The sequence below is a fragment of the Dermacentor andersoni genome, chromosome 1 (genome assembly GCF_023375885.2).
Source record: "Dermacentor andersoni chromosome 1, qqDerAnde1_hic_scaffold, whole genome shotgun sequence".
Lineage (NCBI taxonomy): Eukaryota > Metazoa > Arthropoda > Arachnida > Ixodida > Ixodidae > Dermacentor > Dermacentor andersoni.
Window position 1 is genome coordinate 138,783,495 of NC_092814.1, and position 21,350 is coordinate 138,804,844.

A 21,350-nucleotide genomic window follows, 5' to 3' on the forward strand; every position below is an offset into this window, starting at 1 on the left:
GGGCTTGCAGTACCACCTCACCACGACCGTATCAATACTCACCACTCAACCCAAAGGAGAGGAAATAGCCACGGCTTTGGCCTACGCCTCTACCAATGCACACTGCATCATCAGCGATTCCAAAACGACCATGTGCAACTACACAAGAGGTCTGATAGCACTCCAAGCACAGAAGATACTCTCCAGCACTCCCAACTCAAGGCATCGCTGCATCCACATCATCTGGGCCTGTGGTCACTAGGGTATATGTTTGGAAATGAAGCCGCCCACGATGCCACCCGAGCTCTCGCACGCTAGGCGCATCATCCTTGTCCTGCGTCTTCCGATTCTGACGAGCCCTCTGTTCTGCATCACGGTCACGCGCGGGATCGAATGGTGATGTCCAGAGCAATCCTCCTCCACTACCACAGAGAGTGGTTATGCTAACCCCAAGCACACAGAACACTGAATAAATCTCAATCCATCACTTGGTGACTAGTTCAGATTCGAACTTTCCCAAACCCCATGCTATACTCTCTCCCACACAACTTTCTGTGTCAATTTAAACTTATAATTTCTACTTAAATTACGAACAACGTGCTCAATCATCTAGTCATTTTACATTGTTTTGTAGTTTGGTGATTTGTATTGATTTGATTTGTTAATTATGGTATTGTATTTGTATTGGTACATTATAGAACTCAATGTACAAGTGTATCTTTTCACAGAAATGTTTTTTTGCCACTCCCCTCTGTAATGCTTTGGCCCTCAGGGTACAATAAATAAATAAATAAATTCTATCACTTTAAATTGTGGTGTTATCATTTCCATGAAAATCTCATGACAGAGTCTTGGCAGTCGTGGGTTTCTTCAAAGCAAAGATGAGGCATGTATGTCTTTATCTTAAGTTGTACTGTGCAATGCTAAACATGCTATGCAGCAAGCCCAAATCTGTGCTCTCATGCATCATACCTGTGACACCCACAATCAACAGGTTGATGGTTTTCATTGCATTGCAAACAAGTTTCATTTAAATTGCTGAAGATGTATAGTAACAAGTGATGCCCAATGCAAATTCAAACTTAGTTCACGTGCCTAATTGTAATGTGCACCCCTTTTACAGTGAAATAGGCCAGAAAATTGCATGCACTTGAGAATTAGACATGGAATGGATTTTGTGCTAGTGACACTGGCAAAACCTCATCAAGAACATGGCTACAAAGCAGGGGTTTGAACAATAACCTCCGTGCATGGCTTAGCTCTACAAAATAAGAAAAGCAGAAATGGCTCTGATTGTTTTCAGTAAAAAAAGCTCCCTAAGAAGGCAGTCAGGCTAAAAGCTGACACGAAGTGCCATGAGAGTCACATAGTGTTTGGCATCCCAGAGCCCTATACCTACATCTACTGTAAACAGAAAATGAAAAATGTTGTTCAAATCGAACTAGCAAAGTAACAGATGCATTGGATGGCAAAGAGGCCATCGCGCTGTGGTCTAATGATGCTGTAAAGACTCTTTTGAAAGGTAGTGTGAGTGAAAATTGGTCGTGAAAAATAGTAGTGTGCCTGTCGTGCTGCCATAGTGGCTATGGCTCCGCACTACTAGGTAAGCCCAAGGGTGCGGGATCGAATCCAAGCCATGGTGGGTGCATTTCAATGGGAGTGAAATGCAGAAATGCCTGTGTACCGTGTATTGGGTGGTCAAAATTAACTCGAAGTCTCCTACTACAGCATGCCTCATAATCAAATCGTGGTTTGACTCGTAAAGCCTCAGAGTTCTTAAAGTTAGTGTTAACATTTCACTGATTGCAAAAATTGTGTGTATGCTAGGACTAATTATACAGTGGACTTCTGTTAATGTGACTTCATTTAATTTGATGTTCTTTTTAATTTGATCGCGACCAAAGGTCCCGGCTGCCGCCCATGCATTTCAATGGGCCCAAACTTTCGTTGTTTCGATCCTAAAAGTGGCCTCCGCCGAATAATTTGAACTTGACCAGTCAGCACGCACATGCCTGACCTCTATGGTGGCCTCAAGAGCCAGCCCTTTGTGGCAGCGTATGTTTTGGCAGAGCTTGGGGACAGTGAGTGTGTTGTACACATGTCACCTCCCATCGAGAATACTTATTTTCAGCCTGCGCTAGGAAGAATTTCAAGCTATAACCGCAGCTCATAATGTGTGATTCCTATATTTACCCTATTCTCACACATGCCTGAGGAAATTGGACCAAAGATTGCCTGCGTGCTGCAATCATATACGAAACCAAAACCGCCTTTGCATTGTTTGTATGCTGTACCGTATAACACGGATGTATTGCGGCGAAGCTGACTTTAGGAAACCAGGAGCCATGGTGCAACATATATTGAATCCTTAGATCCATTTTCCTTGCTAAAAAATCGGGCACGCGTTAAATTACTACTATAGGTTTCTACTTTGAACACCTAGAAAGTGAGCATGTTAGAAACGGGCAAATATTGCCAAATAAATCAGGCGGTGTGCTTTGGCTTTTTTTTTTCTGTGTCTTGTTTAGTTACAGAAATTCAGATACAGATAATTCGATCAATTTCGTTGGTCCTGTCAGGGTCGCATTAACCGAAGTCGACTGTAAAACTATATGGTAAGTCTTATAAGCAGGGTCTACAATGACCCAAAACATACACCTTATACAGGGACCATTTCATGCTTGTTAAAAAACCCCACCAGGTTATGGTGAAAGGGGTATTTATTTTGTGTGCGCATGCACGCTCCTTGCCCCATTTTACCACTCAGTACCATATTATAGTGTAGGTTAGTAACCAGCTGGCTAACATTTGTTTGGTGTTACTTAAACATGGGGAAACTGCTGCTGAAATTCTATGGAGTTTCTTAGCATGCCATAGACTTATGGGAATAGTCTCATGTATACTACTGCTGTCTTCGGTCTGAAATGAAAACTGGACCTTCAAATCAATCTATTGTTTCCCTATTAAAGGAACACTAAAGATAGTTTTCTCTGATTGCTTCAGAAAGTTTTTAATCTAAAGCCTCTACTCCACGAAACTTCTGCCGGGTTTCTTTCCACAGTCCAGTTCTCTTTCTCATTATCAATCTATACTAAATATATCATTGCCAGTTACTACGACACAAGTGGCCCCAAGATCTTATATTTATATACTCTTGGAAAAGTTCCTGTTGAAAAAAAGGTTGTTTGTGCTTTCTATTCTCCCATTGACAAGCATTACGTAGTAAGCGAGTACCAGTTGTGAACAAGGTACTGGTAATATTTATTAGAGTAGATGCCACAGGAGCCTTCTGCTTGGCTCAGCTATGTTGTTTAGCCTAGCTGACTAGCATCACCCAGGATAGAGGCGGATAAAGAGGTGCTTATGTGCCAATGAAGGCTCATATTTTCTTATTTGAGTCACATTGAATACAAATAGCTGAGAAGATTGATTGTCCTTGGTACGAATACTCTCCTGAGCTAATACAGGAAGCCAGCAACGAAGACTCCACTGCAAATAAGTACACTGCACGAGAGATGCCAGTGAAGGTGGCCCATGCCAAGTTTTGCATGTGCGAAGCTGCTGGTCAAAGGGTTACTTGAGAGAACTGGTGCCTCAACTTGCTTCTTTTCTAGCATTTTTTAAAACCGTCATGCATACAAATAGTATTGACATTTTTATCCTTTTGTCGACCTCTTCGCTCATGCTGTTGAAGCAGAACTCACACCTGCACAGCACACAGAAATTATCAAGCTCCTCCAGCGTTTTCGTGCCTCATTTGACATTGACCAACCATTTTTGGGCCAAGCATCCGCAGTCGTTCACCGTATCAACACTGGCCAACAAACACCATTGCGCCAGCGTCCGTATCATGTGCCGGCCGCTGAACGCTTGATCATCGACCAGCAGGTTGACGACATGCTGGAACGTGGCATCATCCAGCCCTCTAACAGTCCCTGGGGATCTCCGGTTGTTCTGGCTAAAAAAAAAAAAAAAATGGCTCTATATGGTTCTGCGTCGACTATCGCCGCCTTAACCGAATAACGTGCAAAGGCGTCTGTCCTCTGCCGCGCATCGACGATGCCTTGGACAGTCTACAGGGAGCGGAATTCTTTTCCTCGCTGGATCTGTGCTCCGGGTACTGGCAAGGGCCGATGGCAGAGGCGGATCGCTAAAAGACAGCCTTTGTAACGTCCGATGGGCTATATTAATTTACCGTCATGCCGTTCAGCCTCTGTAATGCACCTGCCACTTTCGAACAAATGATGGACACCATTCTTCGAGGGCTGAAGTGGAAAACATGCCTCTGTTATTTAGATGACATTGTGGTTTTTTCCACCGACTTTGTATCGCACCTCAGCCACCTCGAGCAAGTCCTTGCGTGCCTCTCCACTGCTGGACTGCAACTAAATTTGAAGAAATGACACTTCGGCGCTTGCATTCTTACTATTCTCGGCCATGTAGTTTCAAAAGACGGTATCCTCCCGGACCCCATGAAACTTAGCGCCATATCCGAGTTCCCTGAACCAACCACCATGAAAGAGCTTCGCAGCTTCATCGGCCTATGCTGATATTTGCAACGCTTTGTCCGTAACTTTGCCACTATCATCGCCCCCTTGACACAGCTTCTCACCGGCAGTTCTGACCTATCGGCCTGGCCCCCAGTGTGTGACGACACATTCCAAGAACTGCGACGCGTTCTCGCCTCGCCTCCAGTACTGCAACACTTCGATCCCTCTGCTCCAACTGAAATCTATATGGATGCTAGTGGTGTCGGGTTCGGTACTGTTCTTGCACAACGCAAGGATGGCTTCGAAGAGTACGTCGTCGTGTATGCCAGCCACATCCTTACCAAAGCCGAGGCAAACTACTAAATTACTGAGAAGGAATGTCTGGCCATCATTTGGCCTATCGGAAAATTTCTTTCTTTTGTGTATGGCCGTCCATTTGACATTGTGACCGACCATCATGCCCGATGCTGGTTATCTTCACTAAAAGATCCAACGGGTCAGCTCACCCGTTGGGCATTGCGCCTACAAGAGTACAACATCCACATTGTTTATCATGCAGGCTGAAAGCATTCCGACGCAGACGCTCCATCCCGGTCACCCCTGCCTTCTGGTCCTGTCCACTCATCTATTTCCAGCTGCGGTGCCTTCGCCCTCAACATTTCCAACATGCCATCAGAGCAGCGCAAAGACCCATGGATCTCTTCACTTATTGACTTGTTTACCAGATGCCAGCGCCGATCCCTCGGACGCTCCGTCACCAAGCTGCACACTTCATCATTCGGGATAACCTGCTGTACCGCCGCAATTACAATTCGAGTGGCTGCAAGTAGTTGCTTGTTATACCCCAACACCTCCACTTCGACATCTATGCCACGTTCCACAATGACCCACAGTGCAGCCACGCTGGTGTATTAAAGACATACTCTCGCCTCCAGCTTTCGTACTGCTGGTGCGGTATGTACCGTTTCGTTCGCCAGTATGTCCGGTCATGCCACATATGCCAACGATGCAAAATGCCCCCTCAATATGCCGTTGGCCCCTTGCAACCTTTACCATGACTTGTGCAAGCGTTCGACGGTGTCGGCATTGACCTATACGGTCCGCTTCCCAACACTCTTAAGTGGCAACTGCTGGGTTATTGTTGCTATCAGCCACCTCATGCAGTACGCTGAAACTTCAGCCCTAGCATCTGCCACAGCAAAAGACGTCGCCTGTTTTATCCTTCAAAACCTGATTTTACGACATGGAGCACCTCGAGAAATACTGAGCGACAGCGGTTGTGTTTTCTTGTCCGATGTCATTTCAGCATTGCTAAAGGAGTGTCGCATCATTCACCACGCACTGCCACAGCATATCATCCTCAAACTAATGGGATGACAGAGCGTTTTAACTGCACCCTTGGCGACGTGTTGGCCATGTATGTTTCATCTGACCACTCGAATTGGGATCGCATTCTGCCTTTTGTCACCTACGCCTACAATACTTCCATGCAAAGCACCACTGGGTTCTCCCCTTTTTTTCTCCTTTACGGACACAAACCTTCATGCACTATGGACATGACTCTGCCTTACCGGCCAGATGCTTAGGATTGGACGACTGTTTCTAGAGTGGCTGCATACACTGAAGAATGTTGGCAGCTCGCTCATTCATTGAGATCCCAGGACCAGTGGCGCCAAAAGCATCACCACGATTCATCCACTACGGCTACGTGCTTTGCTCCAGGCTCGCTGGTCTGCTTGTGGGTGCTCTATACTCCTACAGGCCTTTCCTCCAAGCTGCTCTCCAAGTACCATGGTCCTTATCGGGTACTGAAACAAACACCCGCGGTAAACTACCTCATTGAGCCAATGGAAGCATCTTCCGACCAGCATCGTCACGGCCAGGAAATCCACCTCTTTCACGTTCCTGTGCTGCCCTCTGACGCACGCAGCTGGAAACGTTTTGGAAGGGTGTCGGAGATTTCGCCTGTTGATTTGTGTACTTGCGCCCATCTTGAGTGTGCGTCGGTTGTGCGGTTTTTAAATCGCGATTAATTATTAATGGTTTCTCCGGGGCAGCATGTCGTTCACCCATCGAGTATAGTGGGTGAACATGCCCAAGTGCGCTGTTGTGGTAACAGCGCGGCCGATAAAGGCATGCTGAGTTCCATCTGCCGACACGGCTGCCTTTAGTTCGTTGTAGCTGATGTCTGCGATTTCACATCACTTTTTGTATTCCTTTTACCCATTCACTAAACATTTCGCATATTCAAGAAGCCTTCGAGCGCAGCCTTACACGTGGGATTTGCCAAAGCGGTGAATTTGTTTACATCTACAGCTTCACATCGCTGTTAGCTTCGGTTATTGTAGAAACGGCGCATCGCTGATGTGAAATAATCTCGAAGCGTAGCAACACATACAGATGAGTCAGTATGAGCGGCTGAGTCCCTTAAACAACTGCAACTTTGATGAATACGCATATATATTACATATATATTATTATTAATGTGTAGACGCTAACAAAGCCTACAACATTCTCATTTCTATCCTTACTGAAGCCTACAGAACCTGCTTTAGATTCAAAATGGTAAAGAAATCCAGGAAGATACGTAAGCCCTGGCTCACAGATGAATGTCTCAATATGATAAGATAAAAATATGCGTTGTATTCCGTATTTCTGCAAACAAAAAATCGTGCAGACTTTCTTGTTTATAAAAAACACAGAAACCTTGTGACAAAGTTTTTACGGAATGCTAAAAACAGCTATTTTGAAAACCTCTTGGGGAAACCGGGCACTCGTGGTAATGAAATCTGGCGCGAAATGAACAAACTATTACAAAGGGGAAGCCGCCAAAATGAAGGACTTGAAATAATAATTAATAATGAAGCATGTAAAGGGCAAAATTTGGCGAACAAGTTTAATGAATATTTCATAAATCTGGTTGATAGCGTCCATGATGACACTGCCACGAGCTTCCTGGACATGCAGATTACGAACAGTGCTTTTTTTGAGCCGGCATCTCCGGAGGAAATATTCTTAGTATTTTCATCACTAAAAAACAGTAAAGCGTGTGATATAGATGGACTTCAAATAGGACCTATTAAGTTTGTACTCGATCTCCTAGTACCAGTTTTCACGCATCTGTTTAATACTTGTTTGTCTACAGGTGTTTTTCCAGACAAAATGAAGCTCGCAAAGGTTTCGGTGATGTATAAGTCTGGAGACAGAAACGATTTATCCAATTACCGGCCAGTGGCAGTATTACCTGTTATTTCGAAAGGTCTGGAAAAAGTTATTTGTAATAGAGTGACCACGTTTTGTAATAGGTTTTCGATTATAACGTCTCAGCAATACGGTTTTCGAAAGCAGGTGTCAACCGAACTGGCTCTATTGTCGCAAAAAGAGTACATACTTAATGGATTTGAAGAAAGGAAGTTAACCCTTGGCATATTTGTAGATTTTTCGAAGGCGTTCGACAGGATTAATCATACCACTTTATTATGCAAATTAGCACATTATGGGTTTCGTGGAATACCTTTAGAATTACTAAAATCATATCTCGAACAAAGAAAACAGTGCATCGCTATTTCAGGCGAATATTCATCTTTGCTTCCTGTGAAGGCTGGGGTTCCGCAGGGCAGTATACTGGGACCGATCTTATTCAATCTTTATGTTAATGATTTAATAAGCATTAGTGATCAAGCATATGTTGTTATCTATGCAGATGATACCAGCATTTTCTTTCAGTCCAAGGATATTAAGAAACTCGCAAGGTTAGCAAATACTACCCTTGATAGATTGTTTCTATGGAGCACAGTAAATTCCTTAAAAATAAACGCAGCGAAAACCAAATGTATTTTGTTTGCGCAGGTGCAAAATCAAATAAATTGTTGCTTGGATATCTATTTTGACAATTCTAAAATCGAGCTTGCGAAACAGGTTAAAACACTAGGAGTCGTTTTTAACGAAAATTTAACTTGGGACGCTCATGTTGACCTTGTAGCTAAAAAGTTGGCGAGGGCATGTGGAATGATTTGCAGATTGCGATAGGTGATTCCACCGAAACTCAAGCTTCTTCTATATAATGCCTTATTCCTTCCGCATATAAACTACTGTAACCTTGTTTGGGGGACAACATCTCGAACAAACATTCACAAATTACTTGTAATACAGAAAAAAGTTATTCGCCATATCGCAAATGCCCCATACGATTCCCATATGCGGGATTTGTTTCAGTCACTTAATGTCCTTTCTGTCAGGCATGCATACATATTTAACCTGCTCTTAAAATACAAGAGCAGCTTAAAACACACAAATGAGCATTTTCTTCGAATGAGCTGCCTCAAAAAATCTTTGCAGCTGCCGTACAGCGTAAGGCAAAGAGAAATATGGGATTTGCCATTTTCCCGAACCAATAATGGTTTTAACAGGTTACAATATCGTGTACCATTCCTGCTAAATAGCCTTGAAAAGAGGCATATAGACCCGAGGACCATCACTAAAAAACAATGGAAAGAATTTTTAATGGCAAACGACGGTCTTCAACTTTAAAAAAGAAATGAAAAAAGAAAAAGAAAGGGGAAAAGGCGAAGGGAAAAAATGTAATGTAAATGTTTTCTATTATATTGCAGGTCACTTGTTTTCGTATTACCTTTGTATGATTCTTTTATTGTCTGTACGACCTGAGTGAAAATGGTCTAAATTGGACCAGAAATGCGTTTTTTTATTTCCTTCGTTTTCCTGTATATGTTTTCAGACATGTTGGCCTGTACGTGGGATGCTATTGTACGTGAATACATTTGTCATACATTCCTTTTCCTGTATATGTTTTCCAGACATGTTGGCCTGTACGTGGGATGCTATTGTACGCGAATACATTTGTCTTGCTTTTTTCTGTGAGATGCAACACATATACTGTATGTAAACAATATGTATTTACAATGAGTGTAAAACCTTCACGCTGCCAGTCAAACAGGGGCAAGGGCCTCGTCAAGCTGCTTGTAGCAGCTTTCTTGCTCTTGTCCCAGCATTCTTTTTTTTTTCATACGCGGAAGAATGCTGAATAAAGATTTTGATTTTGATTTTTGATTTTGGCTGTTACTAATAATTCTCGGTTTTGTTTAACTTCACCATACTTACAGTTTGCGCGTGCTATAAAGTATTATTAGAGACAACTGTGCTTGCCATAAGTCCCCACTTATATGCCGTGCAGTTCTCTCGCGAAAAGGCGGATGCCATCGCTGACACCGTTGGCAACTGAGCGAGTTTATGCTGCTGTATTGAATGCACTGTCTCTTCTTTCCTGTTTGACGCAGAGGTCTTTCCTGTTTGACGCAGAGGTAAACAATGCTTCTTTGGAATTAAGAAATGTCAGCATAACAACACACACAGACCCACCATTTACGGGAATGCAACCGGCAGCGTTCGGGAACGGTGACCAAAGTACAAGATGTTGGTACAACGCTGTGTCGCCGCTTGCCGCTTACTGTGTATGTGCCGTGCGAAATGAAGAGTAGATATCAAATCGCTATAAGGCCGCAACCTAACTATAAGGGCGGTTTCCTTACGAAAGGAACTGCTTATTTTTTAAGTCCAGCTCCATCGGTAGCGGGTGCACGAACTCGACGGGGTCAGGCCTAACCCAAACTTCGCTAAACAGGATCAACATTGACTCAAACTTCACGCGCATAGCTTGAGAGGACTGAAGCTTGTGCATTTCAATTTCGAAGGCATGTCGACGAATTTTGAGCGTGAATAATTATAGGTACAAGTGAATGAGCTGCAGCTATCGCGTTGTCGGTTCGACGGCTGATCACGTAGGGTTCAATCAAGCGCTATCACGGTCGGCACGCTGATTTTGTCGGTGCTTTCGACACGAAAGCCCGTCGCGCTATATGACGACTCGCACCCATCGGTTGCGTCGTTGTCGGCCTATTACGATAAAATGGTCTCAGTGACACAGTGCTGAATAGTCGGCCAATCGTCGGCATCAGCGTCTTGTCGATCTCGTATCGACCCAATGTTACCACGCCTTAAAACAGTACATGAAGTCAGGCACGCGCTGTCACCACCTGCAACAGTAGGCCGACGCTGCAAGAAGACTGCGTCAGCAATGTGTTTTTGAAGTGTCGCCCAACTGTAACGCAGTGGTTTATCGATAAATTTGACAGCTGTCAATGCAAGGCGGCAACTACGTGGTCCACGGTGCAGTTCGGACCAAGCCCTGGCCCTTTTCTGTTTCAAAGTGGAGTTGCAGTCTTACGCACGTTTTCGGCACCGCACCGATGTCGAGCTACCAGTAGAGTTTCAATGCTGTACATGGCACGAGCGTTTGCAACAGCGCGCCTCCAAGTGCTTTTTTTTTTTCCGAGGTACTTTCCCCCCCGATATCTGGCTGCGTGGCCGTGCGCGCGTCCCTTCCAAAACGTTTTGCGACTAATCCGCTAGGGCAGGGCGCATGCGCCGTCGCGCCGTGAAAGAGGCGGATTGTCCATGTCTCCCGGCCCAAGCAGTGCCATGACCCGCCTATGTTCTCCTGTCCTTAGGTCGCCAGGATGGATGCTCTTTCGGTGAGGAGTGATTGCACTGAAGGCACTGGGCAGTGGGCATGGCGCTGGGGAAAAGAAGATGATGACGAGAAGCGCTTGCTTGCCCATTTCGCTATAGCACCGACTTGTTTCAGCCTACCGCTATAAAACTAGAACTAGTGCTGCTAGGCGAACACCCCCGTTGTACTTTTTATAAAGATGCAGTGAATTATGATTGCAGTGAATTTGATGCAATGAATAAAAATGATAGGGCATCATTTATTACACACGCTCGTTATTCACTCATGGCAGACAGCACTTATTCATTGAGGCACCACGATCATCACATATTCTATTTATTTGTTTTATTAACAATTAATTTTGAGCTCAGGAGGAGGAGGAGATTTTAATCAAGAGAAAGGAGGAGAGGCCAGCCTGGAGAGTGTCTCTAGCCTGTTACTCCTCACTGGGATAATCCGAAGTGGGAGATACAGAGAAAAATAGGTGGCAGGTGATTATGATAAGGTACAATGAGCAACTATATATACATGTCCAATATGCAGAAGTGCACTTTTTTTTTAATGTGAACGTTTATTCAATAAAACATGAATTATGTACAAAACATTGTTTGGACCAATAGTTGCAAAGGCTAGTGGTCGGTCCAATACAAAAATTACAAGCAATTCAGCCGCAGAGCATGAAGGGCTGAAGAACAATTGAGATGTATACAACACTATAATGTACAACTGTAATAGAACATGTTTATGAAATACACACAACGAATCCAAGAGAAAAATATGACACAAAAAGAAAATTCGCATAACAAGAGTTTCAGACAGAGTTTCATTACACTTGTAATGCAGTTTAGTGGTCATTTTAAAATTTCTCGTTGCTTTAATCTCCATTGGTAGTTCATTCCATATTTTGACACCACTGAACTTGATCAGGCGTTCACCATATACATTGTTACATTTGGGCAGGTTAAAATTGCAATTGGATGCTTGCCTTGTACTACGAGAAGGTAAAACGAAGAGCCTTAACGGAAGGGGAGAATTAGTGTTTATGATAGTGTTGATAAAGAGCGAAATTTTATAGTTGTGCAAGGACCAAAACGATAGTACCTGATTACCATGAAAATTGTTGCTCCTGGAACGACCCGAATTAGTAGTTATCGCAGTCAATTCTCATTTTTGCACACTCACACACTACACGCAGGAGTAATCTGGTCCACACAAAATGTTTTCGCACAAGCGCATTTCACACTGTCTTTACGTCTAACAAGTCCTAGAGATGACTGTCTAAGCTGGTCTAACATAGAAAATTCAAGAGTAATATTATGGTGCATTTGGCATAGTCAACTCTTTTCCACGTGCCTAAAATCTTTTCTTCTGAAAAGGGGTGGGAGTTGAAGCAGTCAACACTAAACTGAAGTGTCCTTCGCTCAGCCGCATACTAAGGGCTCACGCAAAGTATGTGATCTATTGTGTCGGGAGTGTGACAGACGCTGCAGTCAGGGCCCTGTTCATGTCCAATCTTGTGACAGTATCGGCAAGTGTACGCCATACCAAGCCATAAATGATGGACAAGTGTTTCTTGGCCTCTCTGCAACTGAAGTGGACGCCAGAATCACAAACCAGCGTCAAGTCCATGGAGGCACTGTTGCTTATGTTTGGTGTTGTCCCATTGTTAAGCCATAGAGGTTATGGAGCAAGGCACGTATGTCATACTGGGAAAAGTGAAGTTCAGGAATGTGGCAAATGGTGGTGCACTGATCCATGTAATGTGCTCTCAGAATTAAAATTCAATTCAGTGTCCTTTTAAATTATCCTCTCCATGTCATTTGCCCAGTGGCATAAGTGGGCGAAAGAGCTAAGGGTGCGATTTCCACCATTGATGTCTGGATGGCTTCTGTACAGATACTCAGCCAGGTTTAGTTGCTGGCAAGTGACCCCCCACCACTTAGCTTCCGATGCCTCCGCACTTATCTTTTTTGTTGTTCTTCTTCTTCATCTGCATTATCTTTAAACGTTTGTTTTTTATTAGCTTTTGTTCAGGAAAACCCTCTGGAAACATGCAGAAATGGTAGGAGCATGTTTTGTGTACCACTGCTGCAGTGGAATCAAAACTTCTGCCATGTTTCCTGCCACAGCTTAGCCTTCTTTCGCATTCCCCATCTACTATGTTGCCATAGGTGTTTATTTTTATATATTTTACTGTATATTGTTCTGCATTGTCCGCTAAAAGAGTAAACTTTTTTCAGGGACTTCTATGAGGATGATGCCTTGATTCTGTCTGAAGAAGCTATTGTTATTGGTGGCCTTCTTGTTGGGCTAAATGTCATTGATTGCAACCTTTGTGTGAAAGAAGAAGACCTCGATTCACAGGTGTGTAGTTTGTTGATGCTATCTTTCATCTTGTTCATTTGGGTTTAGACTGAGCTTTCATTGTTGTCTACGTTCTGGCGTTGCATTCTGGTGGCAGCAGCATATGACGCAGCTGAAGCACGACTGTGCGGGCCCTATCTTGAAAGTGGTGTGCAGTGGGTACAGAGTCTAAACATGCTGAGGGCTGATAGCTTCATGTGCGCTGTGTTTTCGCAGCTTAGTTCTCATTGAAATGAGTGGCAGCACGAAAGACAAACTGCTCACTGCTGCTGCCACTCTTCCTCATGTAAATTTTTTGACAGTGAGTGTCTGCAGTGATCGAATGACATGTGTTCATGTTTGCCTATGGGCGTGTGACACCATGCTTGTTCATTTCTTGAACTTTCCGAGTCTCTTGGAAGACTTGCTTGTCGTCCTTGTGTGTATGCTAAATCTGTCAACCCTGTACACTTGTCATGTTAAAAATTCACATCCTTACACAATTTCTGTTGTTACCAGCATCATAGTAAAGTAGCCTATGATTGTCTGCTGAAAGTGCACTGCCACTTTACGTGCGGTGGCTGACCAAAAAGAAAAAAGACTAGTACATTTGCACATGCCATTTACAGCATGGAAATGTAATTTTCTTTCGAAAGATAACAAAGACTTATATGTATTTGCATTTTTTTTTTCCTGGTGTTCATCTAGTAAATTCATGTCCATCGATTTGACTCAGGATTGTCAATTCAGTTCATTGTTTAATTTGATCTTGTCAGGAGATTTTACTGGCAGGAATACATTTTTCCAAGATTAATAAGCAGCATCTCATTGTTTTGATCCTAAAAGTGGCAGGTGTAGAACACATCAGGTGACACACAACTGTGCACCCAAGCTACTGCTGGCAGCCAAAAGTTTGTGTCATAGCAGCTTATGTGCGTAGTTTTCCTAGTCGAGACAATGAGTATGACACTAGGGGGAAAAGATGCGCTTAATGTAAATTGATTTTGCACTTAGGCCTTGGTGATGAGCGAACATAAAAAAAGAAACAGAGAGGTGCTGGCTTTGTGCTGCTTTCTGAAAAGATAGATTAGAAGATTTGTTACTGTCAACAAGGGAGTATTTGGTCTGTAGCCCTTTGACAAGCAGTGCAATTGTGCACACATGAGCAGCAAGCACGATCAGCTGTGATGACAAAATCCACAGGATTATTTTGAAGATACGTGTGTGTTATGGGTGTCTTCAAGTTGTAGTGGAAGCTGGGCCTGATGTTGGTGCATAAAGCCAATGCTAGTTAAGAAACCCAAGGATGTCAAAATTAATCTCAAGCCCTCGATCATTGTTCCAGCACGTAGTAATAATTAGAACAATTCTTAGTGGCATTTAAATACCGTTTACTGTATGGCTGGTGACCATGGGTTACTTGGCAAATAAATATAGGAGTAGAAAGTTCAAACAGATTTTGCCCTCCTACTTGTCCACAAGATCATGATCCCATCAACAGGTTGCATTAATGAAAGTTGGCTGTACTTGCCGATCAATTTTGGGTTGCTGGTATGTTTAACTTACATGTCCATAAGTTGTATGGTTGAAGTGAATATAGTGCACATTAAAGAGGCCCTGAACCACTTATTGAATTCGAGAAATGCATATGAAGTTAAAATTGACTATTTCAGACATGCTCTCCTGCAGAAAGTACTTCAATGCAATCAGAAGAAGTGGAGTTATTGGCAGTCAAAGGTCGCGTATGGTTCCATTAGCTGTGCTCCCATTCCTTCTTCAATGCCTTGCCCTGCAAAGGCTGCGGCGGAGCAGGACATGCTTATGACGCTCCGCTTACTAAAGGTCACTGGGGCACACAGTTCAAATTTGATTTTGGATGTTCGTGTAGATGCCACTACTTCCAATTTTAGCCAAACATAGCCAAACACGGTTGTCCTGAGTGAGCCGCAGTGCGCTCAGCCAGCAGACTCGTCGCGGCACCCTGCGGTGGCCGCAGTATCTACGCTACGTAGCAGACCACAGCTACATCCAACTGTAGCATGTACGCACAGCATTTGTTTTGTGCACGACAGGACTTGAGTGCACACTCACACGCTGCAGTCTGGCTGTGCTGCATGGTACGAACCGGCTTTGTCCTGCACCAGCTTGACCGATGGATAGTAGCTGTATCCAACTTGCACATTTTGAAGCGCTATCACACTCAATACGAAGTGAAGTCTGCCAAAGTGTTTAACCAGGAGCGGCTAGGAGTGAGTGCATGCTGGAAAGCGTGCGTGCGGTCTGACTTTAAGAGGCCCTTCACCAGGCCACTCAGTAAACTTCTGTTATACCCTGGAAGTTGATACTGGGGAACGTTCTGCCACAAAAAGTTTTCAAATCGGCTCATCAATAGCCGAGATAGAAATATTTGAGTGCCGCAAACCCATGATTTCAGGAAGCGAGCTCCATTACCAAGCGAGACACTCCTGTTGCCCCGTCTAGCCTCCGCAAGCAAAATTCCTTCCCTGCGTTCTCCCATACCGGACCTCGACGATCGCGTGACGCATACGTCACGAGCCCTTCCTTCATTTTTTTTTCCTTGCTTTTTTGCGGCGCAGCACACTTCACTGACGGTGTTGCGCGTGAGCGGTTGCGACTGTCTCATTTAGCGCAACGCGCGATTTTGCACGCTGTGCACGAGGACACCTGACTAGCAGTATAAGTCTGTGCTACACGAATACTGAGGCAGACACAAGCGGATCACAGAGCATGATCCTGTGCTGAAACATGGTAGAAAATGACATAGTTTCAGTGTCTGTGCAGACGACTGCACGATGTGGGAACAAGCAGACGAAATGGAAGTACATCTCTCTTTCTGCGGTGCGAAGTAAAACAAAAACATGCAGACATTTGGTTGGTGTGTTTTATTATTTCTCCAAGCTTTAATTCGTCAATTCTAGCAACATATTACATAGATAACAGATGTTGCCTTGAATAATTCTCGAAGTCACCTGTAACCACGAGCAATGTCACAGCTTGAACACGTCTACGTAGGAGCACTAGCACGTGTACGTCATCATCCAGCTAGGAGCGCAGCGGCCACGAGGAGAAGGGAAAATGTCATTCGGTTTGAAATTCCAGATCTTTCCGCGGCCTGTAGCGATGTAATACTTTGCAGACACAATCGCTATCACGCATTGTATGCTGTGCACCGGTCAGCTCAAAATGGCCAAACCTAGTGAGGGGCCCTTTAAGTTTTGCTTGGTTTGAGGCTAGTTGAGTGTTCAAAATGACTCGAAACTAGCGAGACCTGATGGCTATGACACCAATAAGAAGGGTGGCCAAAGTTTAATTCCTACATGGGCAGCCGCAGCTGAGCATGAGCAGACGATAGTAGGCTTATTCTGGAAGTACGTAAGTAATTCTTGTCAAAATTAAAAAGCACATTTTTGCTTACTTCAGCCTGTTTGTCAAACTGCATCAATAAATACACTCAGTAACAGTAGGAAGAAGCACACTGATTCAGACACCCTTCTTGATTGATGTCAGCTATTGGCCAATAGTAGCTGCAAATTGTAATCTGCTATAGTACAAAATAAAGCGTCCAGAATAGAGTGAAGAGCAGGCTTCTCATGAGAAGAGAGCATCTGAGAAAAAGGTGACTTCACGCTCCTGTTGTGTGTGCTATGCCCCGTGCACGACTGCAAAATTTGGCTGGTATGTTCACAGCAGCGTATGCTACCCGCGGACTGTGTTTTTTCATCAAGCCCGAGGGGTGGTTCAGAACCCCTCTAAAGGAACACTAAAGACGATTTCTGACTTTGTCTAATTTCTTCTGAGAATTTTAATTTTGTATGTCTGCACCATGTTTCACCCTGAATTTTAATATATTAAAGCTGTATTTTTTGAAGGACCGTATTAATGGAAAATGAGGTTTTACGAGTCATAATTGGAGGTACTGATGTTTATTACAACCAAAGACATGCAGTGCCTTTGGTTAGCTATCATTGGCCAGCATATATAGATGGATTAGGAGGCACTTGCGCATGAATCCAACACTCAAATTTTCTCATCTGATTTGCACTGAACACAAGATAGTGTTACTCATTTGATACATGGGTCAGGCATTGTATGAATGCTTTCTAGAGTGAACACAAAAGTTCGACATTGAATGTTTGAGCATGTATGAATACAGATTACTGTGCACGTCCCTACGCGCTGCAGTTCCCAGGTTCTTGTTACAGAGTTCCCGATTCACTTCCTAGTAGGCAGATTTGTTGTTCCACCTCTGGCACAGATATTATAAACCATGGGAGAAAGTACTGAAAGAGGCCCAGGCTGAGTTTGGTGCGACATTGCTGACTGGAGCTGAACTTGAGAAAAACCTGTCCTTTGATGTGTTTACTTTTGCATATTTTAAAGCCACCTTACATGCAGGCCAGGATGTGTTCAATCAAGATGCAGTGAAATATGATTGCAGGGAATTTTTGCTTAGTAAAAATATTAGGATATGAACCAACCACATGTTATTCACTCACAATGTTCTTGTGTACTATAATGGGTACTGCGAGTTCAGGGCGCACACTTTGCCTAAGGTTACAAAATGTTAGTGATAAGGCAAAACTTCAAGGAATTCTTGCTTTTAAAAAGATCAGTTTTTTTTTCTTTCTCGTTTCTCGGGCACATCCTGCAATAGGCTGAGTGTTCTATTGCAGATTTTTAGTCAACTTCCAACGAAACTTCTTTTATAAAGAAAGAAAAAAAATTACATTTTTAGAAGAAATAAGTGAAAATTTTCCAAGCATACAACTTTAAGATATACTAGTTTACTTGCAAGCTAATCAACTGCAATATTTTTGTCACTGCATAAATTAAGCCTCCCTTCATAAAAAATAAATGAAATATGTATTCAGTTCTGACCCCACATTGCTGTGCCATTATTGTTTTTTTTTGGGGGGGGGGGGGGGGGGGAAGGGGAACCTTAATATTCTAAGCAAACCAATTCAAACAGTCTGAGCAAACTCACACGCTTGCAAAAAGACAGCATCAGCATACATTAGTTATCTACCACATGATTGAAAGAAAATGTCGCACTGTACCACCCTCACATGATTTCACAAAAAGGGAGGCCTCACAATTTGATGTGAAAACTTTAATGGCAAAGAGCAAGTGGGAAATCCACATTCATGCAGACGCTAACATTTAAAAATTAACTCATGGAGTTTAACATCCCGAGGCTGCACAGTGGGTTATGGGGCATTGGGCATTAGAAACCCCAGATTAGTTTTGGCCACCTGAGGTTCCTTAATTTGGACCTAAATCGAAGTACACAAGCATTTTTTTGTTGTGCCCTCATCAAAATGCAGCTGCCGCAGCCAGGATCGAACATGCATGCTCGAGCTCAGCAGCACTCAACAGCACCCATAGCCGCTCAGCTACTCCAGGGGTCATTTAAAAATTACTTGGCATGGGAACGACCCTATGAGAACTTATTGAAGGCTTTAGTTTAATTACTCGTATACATGAAATGCACTAATGAGATGCAGTTGTGTTGTTTTAAGGTGTTCCTAGCTTCAAGCTGTCAGTGAGTGATTTTTATATGGAGATGTGTATGTATTTGGTGTAGAACTCCTGGCTTACTTGGTGCACATTTACTCTGCTTTTTTGTTTCTCTCTCTCTCTCTCTTTCAACTATAGCAAGGGGTCATTGACTTTGGCCTTTACCTTCGAGAAAATTCTCACAGTGATGTATCCACAGAAGGGTAAGTTTAATTTCTCTACATCTTTATTCATCCTAACACTTAGGGTAAATGCGTATGCTTTCAACTGTGACTCAGCTTGCTGAAAGTATCTGTCCGAGACCCTTGTTATCTTTAGTATACACTTCATCATTGTTTTATCAACCAATTGTAGATTGTGGCAGTTAGTTGTAAATTGCAAAAAAATTCCAATATGTCTGCTTCTGCCATGCTGTTTGACAGCATTGTCTTCTACCATATGTTGACTCCACTTTTCTAATCACCACAGTGTTAGTGCAGTTGAGTTCCTGTAATTCGACCCTAACAGCACTGCAAAAATTGATCGGATTATCTGGTGGGTCGAATTAAAGAAGAAGCAGAAAAAAATGCCAAAGCACACTGCTGATTGATTTGGCAGTATGTATTTGCGCAATTCTAACATTCCCCCTAATCAAACGTGTGCCCATTTTCTATGTGTCCAAAGTAGGTCCAACTGCTTTTGATTATGCTGCATGACGACGTTGCAGAAGCGAGCGCAAGTGATTTTTTTTTCTGTTTTTGACTTAAAATTCACTGCTGCGTGCAGTGCAATAATATTTGGCTCACATGTCCACAAGAATCTCATTAACAGATCAGCAATGTTTTCCTACTATGTTCAACAAATTTTTCAGGTCCCCTTTAAGCTCCGCCAAGACAAATGCTGCCACTAAGGGGAGTCGCTATTGAGGTTATCGTAGGGGTCAGGTGCATGTGTGCTGACTGCTCAGGTTTGAATTATCTGGTGGAGCCCAAGTTTAGGAACAAAATAATGAAAGTTTGGGCCCATAGAAAGGCATGGGCACCAGCCGGGATGTTTGGTCAGGATTGAATTAACCAAAAAAATCGAATTAACCAGAGTTTAATTAACATGAGCTGTCTATATTCACTCTTTCCGAGTCTGCTTGCAAGTTCTGTGTGCATAAGGGCAGCCTTGTTGCGCATACAGTGTTTGTTGCCTGATTGCTTTTTGCGCACTAGGGTTGAACCTGCAAGCATGACTGCTGTGTTGGACCAAAAAAATTATATTGAGGAGCTGAACCGTCACCTGAAGTAAGTATTGTTCATTTTGTCATCAATTTTTGCCCTAGCTCACCTGAATGCAGCAAAATGAGCTGATTTTCAGACATATTGCTCTAGATATGTATTGTTTCTTTTGATAGCTTCTGCCTGTATGCATAGGGGGATATTTAAAAATGTAACTTATTCTATAGAATCGTTTATGGAATAAAATGAATGTGGAAGTAGCAGGTCAAGAAATTTTTGAACATTAGTTTGTATTCTTAACACATACTAACAAGAAAAGAAGCTACATGGAAGGACCTTTGCCTCTGCCAACGTTTTCTGAAATATTGAAAGCTTAATAATTCTGGGCTTTTATTGCCAATATCACGGTATGATCATGAGGCACGCCGCAATGGCGGACTCAGCATTAATTTCGACCTCCTAAGGTTCTTTAACATGCACCCAATGCACGGTACACAAACGCTTTTAAGCATGTTGTTCCCATCGAAATGCCATCTCTGCAACGAAGATTGAACCCACACCCTAAAGCTTAGTAGTGCAATGCCATAGCCACTAAGCTACTGCGGTGGGTAATGTTGAAAGCCGTGAAATATGTATTCAGCTGTGTAAGATGGGGCACATAGCATGCATTTTTTTGGCAGGTTATTAGTTTTGGAGCCACTACTATGCAGAAAACCAGTCACCACTCTGCCGAGGGGACCTGTGGCAATTGCAAGAGTACAACAGTTTCTTTCATTCTAAATTTTTAGGAGCTTGTGGATGAAGGAATGTAGAATTAAAAATGTTTCGAACAAGACACTGTGAGCTAATTCAGGACCCTTCATGTGGTCTTTCCAGCATGCATAATGAAAAATAAGTCTATGCCCACATGTGAAAGGAAGATAACATTAAGCCCACACACATTCTGTAATCCACATGTTGATGCATTAAGCTGATAGGAAGATATGCTTCTCACAAAAAAAATGCCCATGGCAGATATGTGCTGAATTCAGAATTGATTGAGACTTCATTAATGGGCTAGCATTGTTCCGCAAAATTAGGAAACTTCACTTAGGCTGAACCTTTGCATATGACTGAATAGGTTATGTTATGCACAAAAGGTTTCTAGTTTATTACATGCCATCACCTGGAAGGTCATGACATCATATGTGGACATTAAAATTTACGCTTGTGTTCGTGCAAAGGTATCAGTATGTAGCACCACATACTGGAAAACATGTAGAAGCAACAAGC

General features: G+C 43.1%; 1 protein-coding gene across 3 annotated transcripts in view; it reads left to right on the forward strand.

Annotated features, from left to right (window-relative positions):
- LOC126544342 (RUN and FYVE domain-containing protein 2-like) overlaps positions 1-21,350 on the forward strand; it is a 115,070-nt gene that overhangs the window by 23,263 nt on the left and 70,457 nt on the right. For all 3 annotated transcript variants that reach the window (XM_055062090.1, XM_055062089.2, XM_050191627.3), the window contains 3 exons: positions 13,236-13,359; positions 19,015-19,079; positions 20,073-20,144. In XM_055062090.1, the coding sequence (XP_054918065.1) occupies positions 13,236-13,359; positions 19,015-19,079; positions 20,073-20,144 (261 nt within the window). The remainder of the gene's footprint in view (positions 1-13,235; positions 13,360-19,014; positions 19,080-20,072; positions 20,145-21,350) is intronic.